Source organism: Pithys albifrons, chromosome 4 (assembly GCF_047495875.1).
Source record: "Pithys albifrons albifrons isolate INPA30051 chromosome 4, PitAlb_v1, whole genome shotgun sequence".
Taxonomy (NCBI): Eukaryota; Metazoa; Chordata; class Aves; order Passeriformes; family Thamnophilidae; genus Pithys; species Pithys albifrons.
Window position 1 is genome coordinate 32,073,128 of NC_092461.1, and position 13,097 is coordinate 32,086,224.

General features: G+C 40.3%; 1 protein-coding gene across 1 annotated transcript in view; it reads left to right on the forward strand.

Moving 5' to 3' along the window:
- The window catches only part of COL22A1 (collagen type XXII alpha 1 chain), a 205,888-nt gene that overhangs the window by 45,131 nt on the left and 147,660 nt on the right, over positions 1–13,097 (forward strand). Inside the window, exon 3 of the mRNA XM_071553031.1 lies at positions 3,272–3,346. Within this exon, the coding sequence (XP_071409132.1) occupies positions 3,272–3,346 (75 nt within the window). The remainder of the gene's footprint in view (positions 1–3,271; positions 3,347–13,097) is intronic.

Consider the following 13,097-nt stretch of genomic DNA (forward strand, 5'->3'; position numbering starts at 1 on the left):
TCTGAATTCATCTTCAGGTTTTTATAATGCTTTCTCAACCTCTACACATGTTTTTTGGCACGTAGTCAGGTCCAGATGTGGGAAACTGATCACAAAAGGCAGGATTTTCTAGCAGGAAGTATTTCCTTGAGAAAGCTTTTCCACTAAAGCTGACATAGCAATGTTAGCAGAATGTATTGAGAGGCAGAAAACAATGGAGAAACATATTTTTGACTTGTTTACACGCTACAATCTTTTCCAACCTTAGTTATTCTTGTGTCTTCCAACTCTAGATATTCTATGATTCTGTATTATTTAAGATTGGAATGATAATTTATATATCTACAATTCAGACTTTGCCTCCTTGTTACACAAAGATGTACACTGCTCTATCTGAGAAGTTTTATTTTTCTTTTTGTATCTCACAGGAGTCCTGGTCAGAGAGGTGAATGACATTTTTGTGATTTTATTCATGGCTCTCATTTGTTTACTTTTTATTTTGTGAACCTTTGTTAGTTTTTATTTCTCATAATACTTATTTTACTGCATATCCATATGTATTCCAGACCAAGCCTGGAGCTCAGAAGTGCTGTACTGCACTGACTCAGTGCCTGTAACCAAAACAGCATTAGTTGTCAGCAAAGTCAGAATTTAAAGGATCAGTATAATATCTGCACAGGGCTTATGATACTTCTAATCAAATCTTTGGTCAGTGCAGCTTAGTTTTGAACAGGAATAGAGGTAACCTAGCTTTGCCTCTAGCAAGTCTTGATGGTTTAAAAAAGTTTCCAATTTTAAAGTTCATCTGTCAGAGGAGAGCATCTCTTTTGTGCTGGAAAGTTATGGGGACCTCTGATGGAGGAGAAACAACCAAATGGTTTCTTGTGTCTAAAGTAAAGATATAAGTGGGTTTGAGAGAAGTATCCTGGCTATCAAACTGACAGTAATCATGAGGCAAAAGTGACATCTGGCTAAAGTTTACATGAAGTGACCCTATGCATTGGTCAGTATTGGTTCCTGGTGGGGTAGGAAAAGAAAATAAATTGGCTACTCTGAATTTTATCTATAGAAGCAATGGATAACACCTGATTGTGTGAGTAAACAGTGCCTGGTCTGCTCCACTGCTGCAGAAAAGAAGCAGCTAGATGTGTTTTTACTGCCGTGTTGGCTGCTGGACCTTCTGGCAATGGCTTTTAGAGTCCCCTTTCTTTCCACTGAGATGAGAGTGCCTCATCTGCAGTTGATAAACTGGACCACAAATTCATTAGAACAATAAAGTAGAAAAAATACTGATTTCATTGCTATACTTAATCAAACTTTGTGAAATATTGGATTTTTTACAGAGAGTCAGGAAGCGGGAGGAAAGATATAAGGCCTGCTGACAATACGCTCAGAAAAGTCTATTTTTTTCCTCAAGATTCTCAGATGTATCGTCACAAACAATTTAAGGCAGACCACCTGTAGAAAGTCTTCAGAAAGCCCTGTTAGATTGTGCCACTATGATGAGGGTGTTGCTGGGACTTGGGTCACCTTCATCTTCTGCCTCCCCATCCCTTAGGGAGCAGTTGGCCCTTGCTGCTCCTTTACAACCACAACAATTAATAATACTGAAGGAATAATGTACTAAACACCAGGTAGAGAGGATGCTAAATACCATCTGTATCAAGAGGAGCATTCCAGCTGCAGAGGATACATGTGTTACCACGAGTGCAACTGGGTAAATGAAGAGGTGGGACTTGGCTGAGTTCACTGTGTGACCTTTAAATCAGAGAAAGGACAACCTTTTGTTTAAAAGGTGAGAAGTCAGGGGTGCATTTTTGGCATATAATCATAGCATGGTTTGTGTTGGAAGGGACCTTAAAGATCATCTGGTTCATACACCCCTGCCATGGGCAGGGACACCTTCTCCAGACCACTGTGCTCAAAGCCCCATCCCACCTGACCTTGAACACTTCCATGGATGGGACATCCATAGCTTCTCTGGGCAACTTCTGCCAGGGCCTCAACACCCCCACAGTAAAAGGTTTCCTCTAAATCTTTTCTTGTTTAAAATCATTCCCCTTTTTCCTATTACTATATACCTATGAGAAAGGTCCCTTGTCCCTCCTTTTTAAGTGCTTTTGTGTTTTGGAAAGTCCTATAAGGTCTCCGTGGAGCCTTCCCTTCTCCAGGGTGCACAACCTCAGCTCTCAGTCTGTCTTCACAGGAGAAGTGCTCCAGGCCTCAGATCATCTTTGTGGCCTCCTCTGGACCTGCTCTAACAACTCCAGTATATATATATATATATATATATATATACTTACATATAATGTAATATTTATATAATTCTATGTATATTTGTATATTATTGTTGTTGTTATTCCAATATATCTAACAGGTTGTATATTCTCATTAAACAGATTCCTTGAGCTACCACTCCCCATTATTCTCAAGTCTGCAACTACCTATTGATCTGGGAAAACAAACCATAAATAAAAGTAGTTTCAAAGGTGTGGCAGGAAAGGGGTGGATAGACAGTTCTCTGTGGAAAAGCATTTAGCTGTGATTGTGTTGACACTAATTGGGAGCATGAGAAATGGCTGACAAAGGCTGGGTATTTTTATGAGTTTTTGAAACCTGTGTATAGGGGTGAATATTTTTCAACATTTTAGTCATATTTAACTCTTTCTGTTTGAACAAATTCAGGGAACACATACATAAGTAGTCATGCTCCTGGAGAAGTTTTAACATGAGAATCACACATAACACAGTAGGATATAGGACAGTGTACCTCACTTTTTGTCCCTGGCACTGTCCTGTGGTGGGACCTTTTTGTGACTAATGTCACTTCATCGTTCTGAGCTCTGGATTCCCTTTCCTTCACAGTATTTCAGGTTTGAGGTTTTCCTGTGTAGGAGTTGTCAGCTGGGCCTTCAGAACTTCCCTTCCAACCAACTTGAAAGTGGAATCTTATTTATTATTATTGTGACTTTCATGCAGGTTTACAGACAGGAGAAAGATAAAAAGCCAGAGCATTGTCCTAGGTGAGAGGAAGGCTCATGTCATCTGTTCTCCTTGTCTTCTTGTCTAGTCAGTCAGAATAAAGTGGCTCAAAACCAGACATACTATATTGGGCCTGTTGTCCATCATGTGGTTAGGGAATAGGATATGCAGAGACTGGGCCAGAATAATTGCTGAGGGGCCATGTGCAAGTGTTGAACAAACCCCAGAAGATCAGTCATTGTTCATTTTGTAGCTTCCAAAATGATGTGCTTCTTTTTGATAATTTTGTACTGATCCTTTTGACTTTCAGATGTCCTGTGTCCAAATGTCCATGTGGAAGGAGATCGATTCAAACACACCAGTGGAGGAACTGATGAGATCCCAGGTAAACAGACACACTTTTCTGCTGTATCTCTAAAAACTGAAATAGTATAACTGTATGTTTCTAGTGTGATGCTCTGATTAATTACACCTTTCCTAGCTAGAATTTATTCCAATATATTTATTTATTTATATTTATTCCAACATACATTCAGTGGTGGAGAAGTATATTAGAAACTCTTGGGCTGCAAAAGAACTATCTATTGACAGGCAACACCAATTTAATTGTAAGTTTTCTTTTGATATGACCAAAATTAAAAAAAACAGTGGAGCTTTGTTTAGTAGATCACCTTTTGTTTTTTACCACTCCATGTTTAGTGAGTTCTAATGTCCATTTATTTGATCTATGATTGTCATGGGAAGTCTAAGCACAATGGATTAATCACTGAAGAAATGCTTATATGGATGGGTGGATAGATAGATAGATAGATAGATAGATAGATAGATAGATAGATAGATAGATAGATACATACATACATACATACATACATACATACATACATACATACATATTATAAAAGAGTATTTTCCAAAGTACTTGTGGGCACTGGTGAAAGATCAAGAGTGACCACTAGTCTGGTGATATTTCTGCTTTTCTGGGAGGTTCTGATATATTTTTCCAGCCAGCTGAAGGACTTAATGGGCCAGATATATGCATGAACTGGGTTGGTTTTCTGCCCTCCCCCCCCTCCCCCCCCTCCCCCCCCCCCCAGGCTGTTTGAGCTGTTGGCAGAGAAAACATGACCATCAAAGATGTACTGGGAATATCTGTGACTGATCTAAGAATTTAAGTTACTGCAGTGGGAGGCTGAAGGCTCTTCTGCAACTAGATTACGAGTAGAAATGGTCAATGTTTGACAGCTTTGCTACTTGCTTGGAGTTTTTTCATTGGTGCATTTTCACTGCCTGCACAGAATATAAGCTCCAACTGTGTTGTCTGTAGGCATCTTATTTTGGCTGCAGCCTGATTACATCTAAGCCTGTAATAAAGTTGGGTGGTAATATCTTTTCTGGCCATTAGAGCAAGCTCATAATCCCCAAATACCTATTTGGAACTGCTGTCTATTGATAGGTCTTCAATTAACCTGTCCTGACAGTCCTGTTGCTGAGCTGGGCAAACTTTAGAGCTGTTCAGCAACAGCCCTACTGATTCTGAAGGAACCTCTTTTGGAATGGAAGCTGCTGCTCAAAATGAGTAGAAGGATTATGTCCCTTCTCAGGGACACACTTAGGCTCTTCCATAATGTTTTTGAGTGAGTTTCCCTTTTGTCTTCAAATCCCACTTCCTCCTATAAAGCAAGTCAATTTTCAGTATTTTAACTTAAAAGATGACTTTGCAGTCTTAAATCTGTATGTTAGTTCAGGTTGGAAGTGTCCTATGGAAATCATCTAGTCCATCCCTCTACTCAAAGCAGGGTCTACCTTAAAGTTGGGTCCACTTTGAAGTTAGATCAGGTGGTTCAAGACCATTTATAGCTGAGTTTTGAGTATCTTCAGTGATAAATATTCCACAGGTCCTCCGAGGAAGAGTTGCAGTTTGATCAATATAACACTGATGTTTTTCCCTGCAACAGCAGGGAATTCCCTAAGAAGAATTTAATTTATTGCTACATCTCTGGTTAGGCGGATAGCTCAGGGCTGTCATTTATTTGACCTAAGCCACCTCCGATCCCTGTAAAATGTAAATGCTCACTGAACCAGGCAGTGATTTAACAACAGGATAGTTACAGTGTTTTATTAAAAGTGATGATTCCAGCAATACAGAGAATTTATAGAAGGCTCCTGATTGCTTCTATACGGTGAGAAAATAATTTTTTATATTTCTGGTCCTGATGGTTAGGAAAATGTATGCCTCTACCCTGTAAAGAATGGAAAGGATATTCTGGGTCTGCTAAGGGTTATTATACTGCTGGAAGTGGGTCATACAGGACCAAAATGCTGTTCCACTCCTTATGTGCTCCTTACTTATTCTACAACATTTTCTTGGTCCAATTCCAACAGAAAATCACTGCCTTCTTCCAGCTAAACTGGAAAATTTTCCTTGGCTCGGTGTGCTGTGTTTCCTATTTCAAAAGGATGTGTTGTGCTGAAAGGCTTTTGTATTCTACCCCAAAGTGGACTGCACTTCAGTTTTGAGGTACAGCCTGCCTCCTGCTCCCTCACACTCTTGAGAGAGGTTCAGCTCTGGGATGTCTGTGGATTCACTGAGAGGGAGGCTGTTCCTCCACTGTTCAGGTCCTCATGTGCACAAGGATTTGAAGGTAACAACTATGCCTTGTGCTCTAGTTGGAAGCAAAACTGATCCTTGCCCTGCTGGCTCCTATTTTTACAGTAGAAGTAAAAAAAGAAGTTAAACCACAAAATGAGCTATGAGAGGGGAAACTTTGTGACATGACTGGTGTGACTGAGAGGTTGAAGATGTATGGGATTTCATTAATTCAGAGGCTGAGAGTAGTGGTGAGGGTAGTAAGAGTGGCTCTGTACAAAATCAAATAACTGCATCAAAAAACAATGTTGTGATTTAGAGGAGAGCCAACACTGATATTTTCCTTTTAAAAGACAGATGATTATTTCTCTTTAGACAAACAGGACTAAGTAAATCTCATCCATCTGGGCTTCAGCAAGTGTTTGTTGAGTGCTATATTGAAAGTCACTGCTAAAGTTAAAAAGGGTAGAGATTAATAAATGTAAAGTGAGACAGAAACTAACAGGGAGACAATTAATGAAGTTTCTAGGAAAGGGATAGCAAGTCAGAGGGCAGGCAGAGTACAGTTTTAAGTGTAATCTTCACTGTGAGTTTCCACTCTATAAATTGCGATCAAAATATCCTTGAAGGAGGAACAGGTGCTCCCAAAATAGGTAGTTTTCCCAAATAACTTGGGGCTATTAATTTTAAAGTCCTGTTATGTTAGGTATGGATCAATAACAGGAAGCAGGAAGACAAACTATAAACTCACAGTTTGGAAACTGATGATGTCTTAGCAGATGTTTGTACATCACAGTGGGGAGAGGCAAAGGTCATTATTGGACAAGGCAAACTAGGGAAGAATTCATGAAATTGGAGAGAGCTTTGGTTACAGCTTATCTAAAAAAGTGTGTTCAGACCTCCTTAGCTCAGGAAAGATGGACTCAGCCTTGAGGTGCTATTAGTATGTTCAGAAGCCAGAGATAGGCGATTGAATATCCAGGTTTGGCTAATCTGGCAGTGCTCAGGTGGAAAGGGGAAATAGCATCACTTTCTGTAACTAGATTGGGGAATAGTGGGAGTGAGATCAGTTAAGCTAAAGGACAAAGGCAATAATAAGAAATAGCTATCAACTGTGTAAAAGATACATTCAAGACATTAGAAGAAGACCTCAAACTGTCAGAGATATGAAGTACTGGGACAAGAGGTGAAGTAGTACTAATGGAGAAAAATAAACAGCGATGGGTAGTCATGAGTCCTCTCATAGCAGAGGTTTGTACTCCATGACCCTCTGCTATCAAAGCATTTAAATAAAAAATCACTGGCTGTAGCATTCAGGAAAGGCTGTTGCAGTCAAACTGGATTGCATGAGGCAAGAATATATAAGCAGCTTTCCTCTACTACTGATACAAATTTTGGCAGTGAAGTGAAACAGCATCTACTTAACAATTATAACATCTATTCAGATTATAATATTGCTGGATATGTTAGAAATTACACAGGGAATTTTGAAAGAAAGTAAGAAATCTGCTCAGAATATCAGTATAAACACTGTTTCTTTTTCAAAAGGTCTGAGATTTTAAAGCAATGCTTAAAGATGGTTTAAACAAAGTCCTTAGAGCATTCTTGGGGGTACTATGTTTGCTGGTTTTTTTTATGAGAAATGAAGATAAAAGAGGGTTTAACTCATCTGCCCTAAATTATTCAATAAACCCCCATTTATAAAGCTTATTATGCTGAATTGTCACTTTTATTCCATCAGCATTTAGCAGAGGATCATGACCAGGCAGGAAAATACAATGATAACCCTTTGCACCCTGAAAATGTGTCCCTTGTGGATTTTTAGGAACCACAACATCGCATCAAATCAACCCATGAACATTATTCAAAATGAATTATACTTCTTGGGGTTTTAAAACTTCACGTTTGAGTTATCTGTATTTTAAACTAGACCTGCAGGACATGGGATATGGTTGCACAAATCTGGATGATCTCTAGAATTAAGAATAAGCTGAGCTCTAGCTTTGAACATTATCTAAGAGAGGAGATAATACTCTTCAAACAGATACTGACTGCTGCTTTCAGGGGGACTCTGCCACTGAAGAAAGGAAAGGTCTGCAATGATTCCCACAGAGTTCTAGGAAAATAAACCCTGGGGAGGGACAATTCCAATCTCTACATTGCATTATACATCCCACTCTGGATGGTGTTAATGGGGCAAGGGAGGCACATGAAAGCCTTGACTCCTAAGTAGTCACACAGGATGTGTCTGAACAACAGCAGAAATTGCATTATGGGTTGTACCATAGTTTGACCTCAGCCTCCAACCCTCGTTCCCATCACCAAAACTTCCATGTGCAAATAAGTAAAATGCCAACATATTTATGACCTCTATGTTTTTCTCTAACTCTGTAAAGAGTGTTGGGGCATTTTACGATGAAGGCACTGGTTGTAAAACTAGTACCCTGCAATTATGGACTGCAGTGGCTGCGTTTAACTGTCATTGTGTCTCCAGTGTCCTGTGTTTTGTAGCACAGGGTTCACATTCCAGAGAAGCTGTTGACTTAGTAGCTAATTACAGTATCCCTGGGACTATTTATATTTGCTCACTAAAACCCATGGTAGTGTGAGAAAATTGAAGTGTCCAGGCTGCTAAACCTGCAGAATGAGTACATTAGACCAATGTCCTCCTAGGGATAAAAAGTGTATTTGTGGTGGCTGTGTGACAGGCACTTTGCCCTGCCTCTGCAGCTGGCAGTCTCCTTGGGAAGCCCCTGAGAGGCCAGTGGATAGTCCATGAATAGCTGCAGAGATTTGAAACAAGTCACTGTCTTTGGGCAGTAGATGCTTAGTCACAGTGGTCCCCAGCAAAGGCTGCACATGTGCAGTGATGGTGGAGCTGGCTATTTGTGCAGGCACTAGCCACTCTCCTCTCTATCGCTGGAGTTATAGAGGAGAACTGGAAGCAGATGTGACATGGGAGGTGGGGCAGAAGGATGAAGTTTTGCTGCACCGTGGCTCAGTCAAATGCTCTGGTATTTTTCAGTAACCCAAAACTAGGCAATAACAATTGAATAGGACTCAGGGTTCTTATTTCCTCCTCCCCACACACTTTTTCTAGCAAGTCCCCAGATAATTTGAAACTGGGCTGAGCTGAATTTGAAACTGGGTTCCTGAGATACAGACATCTGGCTACAGTTGCTCTATCTCCTGAGAAGCCAACAGGGAAAGAACAGTTGACCTGTACCTGCAGTCGCAAGAGCTATTTCAGTCTCCTGGAAAATAGCTGAACTTGTGCTGCGAGGTGGATTTGTCCTCTGGGCTGGTAGATGCAATACCTGAAGTGCAGGTGGTCTTATCAAGATCGTTTTGGCTTGTTTTTAGGATCCTGTGTACAAGTCTTATGAAGAGCAGCTGAGGGAATTGGGTTTTTTCAGCCTGGAGAAAAGAAGGCTCAGGAGGGATCTTACTGCTCTCTACAAGTACCTGAAAGGAGGTTGTAGTGAGATGGGTGTCAGTTTCTCATTCCAGGTGACAAGTGTCAGGACCAGAGGAAATGGGCCTCAAGTTATGCAAGGGGAAGTTTAGTTTGGATTTTAGGGAAAATATCTTCACCGAAAGAATGGTCAAGCATTGGAACAGGCTCCCCAGGGAACGGGTGGAATCAACATCCCTGAAAGAATTTTAAGGATATGTAGATGTGGCACCTGGGGACATGGTTCAGTGGTGAACCAGACTGTGTTAGGTTAATGTTTGGACTTGATGATCTTAGAGATCTTTTCTAGCCTTAAGGATTCTGTGTTTCTATGATTCTACTGTGCAATAGTTAGTTTCAACACTATAACTCAGGTCACTGTACTTAAAAGGTCTTTGAAAGTTTTTCAGACATTGTCAAATGGTTCACTTGTGTTCAAGGGCATGTTAATACCCAGTAACTTCAAGAAAACCAGTTCAAGCAGGCAAATAATTACCAGTAAGTCATCTGTGACTTCTGAGCATAGCCACTGAAGTCTTGTCAGCTGGCTCTAACATGAGCATTAGATGTGCACTGAAGCATGCCCAGTGTCCAGATTGCCCAGTTGTCCAGCATGGGGACCTTGGTTTCTTCTGGGCTTGTGTGCCAGGGAATTTCCTTTCTACAGAAACTAAAGAACTGGGGAGGGAAAGTGTACAGTCACCCCAACAGAGAGTAGGGAGTCACCAAAATGTGCACCTGGATTAGGAGACTGGAAATATTAAAGCATCCTGCAAAGTGTGTATAACCATGCTGTCACCAACAGAGCTGGGGTGAGTTCTTTGAATTAAAAAAAAAGCATGTTTTAAGTGAATCTTTTTCTCAACATGCTCAGAGATGTAGCTATTACCCAAGATCATGGATCTCAGTGGACTTCTGGCACTGTGAATGACCTGACATTGTAGGTGTTGGGGCTGTGCTGGAGGGGACAATCTGGCTGAACTGCTCAAAACCAGCAGGAAATATGGAGAGTGAATGCTGGGATTACTTCAAAATGTGCTATTGCAGGAAGTAAACTCGTAACAGCTGAGCAGTCCCTATGAAAGACTTTCCCTGGTCCAAGTCCCAGCAGTGACAAATTCTGACTTCTGCATTCACACAAAAGGTTTAACAAGGGTTACCCATGCACAGGAATGTGCACATGAATTATTCACATCTACCTGCATATTAAAAAAAATAAAGCTAAATCTGTTCCTAAATTTATTTTTTTTTTAACTAGTAGTATTTGCTTTCTCCCAGAAGTTAAACAAGGCATGCCTTTTTCTGATTCCAGTGCATTTGAGGTTGATAAAAAGGAAATAAATTAAATTTTTACTGTTCATAGCCTGAGAAGCAACCAGTCCTTTGGCTATAAAAAGACTAATAGATTGTCTAACCATGACATACTTTTAGATATTTCTTAGTCCAAATATTTTAGATTAATTCTGCTTCAGAAACCATACCATAGATTTTTCATCAGTGCAAGCTTTCTGGTCATGTTGTCTACATGATGGGAAGAAGGCATATACAGAATCTTAATAAACTGCTCCTAATGCTTGGAGTTGAATTAGTTTGTATGATATGAATGCTCTCTGATCAGAGCTGTGGCCAGGTTTTGGGATATTGGTAAGTCTAATCTGTTTTGCACTGATCAACTGACATAAGCAACCACTGCAGTTTCTTAAAAAGCAGTCCCTATCTGATTTCCTATCAGGCCTTGTTCATCACACCTGAAATTAATGGAAATATTTTTATTTTCATGAATAGCTTATAGGTGAAGTTTTCCTATAGCTCAAACAGTTGGACAAGGAGAACCTAGCAAGTCTTAGTAGGAAGTTTTTCCTTAAGTATCTTTTCTTACCCTAAAAATAATACTAGTTTCTTGCATGGGCAAGAAGTAAGAGTTGTTGCTGGTTACACTGAATTCATCAGTCCCAGCACTCTGGCCTCCTAAACACTTACCTGCTGTCATTTCTCTCAGCTACATGTGTACAGTTCTCTGGGATGTTATCAATAAACCTTTATTCAAAGAGGTGTAGGGTCCTTCCCTCCCTATGGCTATGCCAAGGGATGGGTTTGCAGATATGCCATTTTATGGCTTTCTGGAGAAACACAGAGCACCTTGACACCTGAGGAATTCAAAAGAGGCCTTCAAAATAAAGGAACTAATTAAAACCAGAACCTAATACAAATAGTCCTGGTGAAATTGGCTGGTGCATGTCTATCTGGCATACAAGGACATCAAAGGAATAATGAACTCCTGTTTAATCTTGTAAATCACTGGAGCAGTGAAGGAGCTGAAAGAGGGCCTATGGCACAAAGCCAAGTGTCCATCACTGAGAAAATGGAGATGACTTCAACACAAAAAAAGCCTTCAGTAATGAGGCAAACAGTTCAGTGTCAAAACCAGCTTTCAGTGTCACTCAATATGTCACTTGCAAGGTCTCAAAAACTGAGAGGCAAAAGGGTAAAAGAGAATGAGGGGCCTGATGTAGATAAACAGAACAATGCATCACATAAAGTGGTGTGTTATTAGCATGAGATCAGGTGTTTAAAGGTTCTGCCTCAGACACATGAATTTATTTCCTGTTTTTACAACAGCCTAAGGATAGATTACAACAGCCTTTACACCAGGTGGGATGGCTAGAAATGTGTGTTCACTTACTTGGTTCCATTTTTTTCTTCTCTCTCATGCTCTGTCTTTGGCCTAGTTTTCTTACTGGTTTATATCAATTTCGTCTTTCCTGAAGTGTCATCTTTTCTTTACTGAACAATTGCTGTATTTGTCCCCTCTGTTCTCATCTGAAGCTTTAGACTGATATTTCTGAAACAGCTACCCCATATTTCAGTCCAGTGGTGCTTACCTGCCTCATTGCCTCTGGAAGCTTCTTCTTTTTTGAAGTATAACTTCATTATATACCTCAAAAAAGGTTTCTGCTCCTCATAATCCCAGATTTTGACTGGTGCTTGAGCTGAGATAAAGCTCTTTTTGTGGTCTGTGTGAGACTCTTGTGCCTTGCTCCTTTGCTGGGGTCAAGGAAAAGTAAAAATTGTGTCTTCCAGTGTCGTGATGCAGGGGAAGCAAATGATGATCACTAAAACCACAGCCTGAGTGGTGACATCATGTACTGGGGTTAAATATACTATACAATTTTTATAAAATTGAGACTGTCTGAAATGTGCTCTAAGCCACCTTATTGAGTATGACCTAGAAGATACTAGGTTTGCTGGAAGATACTTCCTTTCTGTTGGTTTAAGACCTGTTCCATGTGCTTCAGCAAGGCCTCATTATTAGCTTAATGTCTTGGGTTGAGCTAAACCCATAACACTTAAGCTCTTAGGTGCTTTACTGAAATCTGGGGATCTGGTGGGGAGGAAATTGAGCCAGTATGAAGAGCTGATTAAATCCCAGCTGTAACATCAGTGGAAACAAAGGGTAATTGGTTAATGGCAAGAACCTCTTTAAAACACTCTTGAGGCCTTTAATCTATAGGATTTTGAAAGTTTTATAGTTCCAAAATTCCCTTGCAAGCTTCTAGTAAGATTTAGGAAACTAATTTTTTGTAATGACCTGTGCAACCCCTTTAGCCATCACTTCACTGCTTCGTGCAGGGCTTGTGGGCAGCCAATAAATCTCTAGTTTGTTCCTCCAGGGATTCAGTCCTTAATGCTTTGGTTGTGTCAGATAACCACTGCTGGCTGATAATGCTGAATCAAACTGTGTGACAGCATCACTGTGCACCTCACTCCCTCTGAAATACCACTTCCTGTCACCACGTGGGACTATGATTGGAGCACTGACTTACTGATATGGATGTGGGAAATTTTGTTGTGGTGGAAAAGCCTTGAAGATGGAGACTTAAAAATATTTCTAAAATCTGATACTCTGTCAGCTCATGACACGATTTCCTTTCCCATGGAGGAAGAAATGTCATGAACAGCAAAAATAGTGTAGCAGATGATGGCTACTATAACAATAACAGCAAGAGATGCTGAGCGTAGTAGGTCTCTCCTTTAGGATTTGGACAATTTATGTCTATCCCATCTCTGAACTGAGACACATCTTGCCTGTCCAGA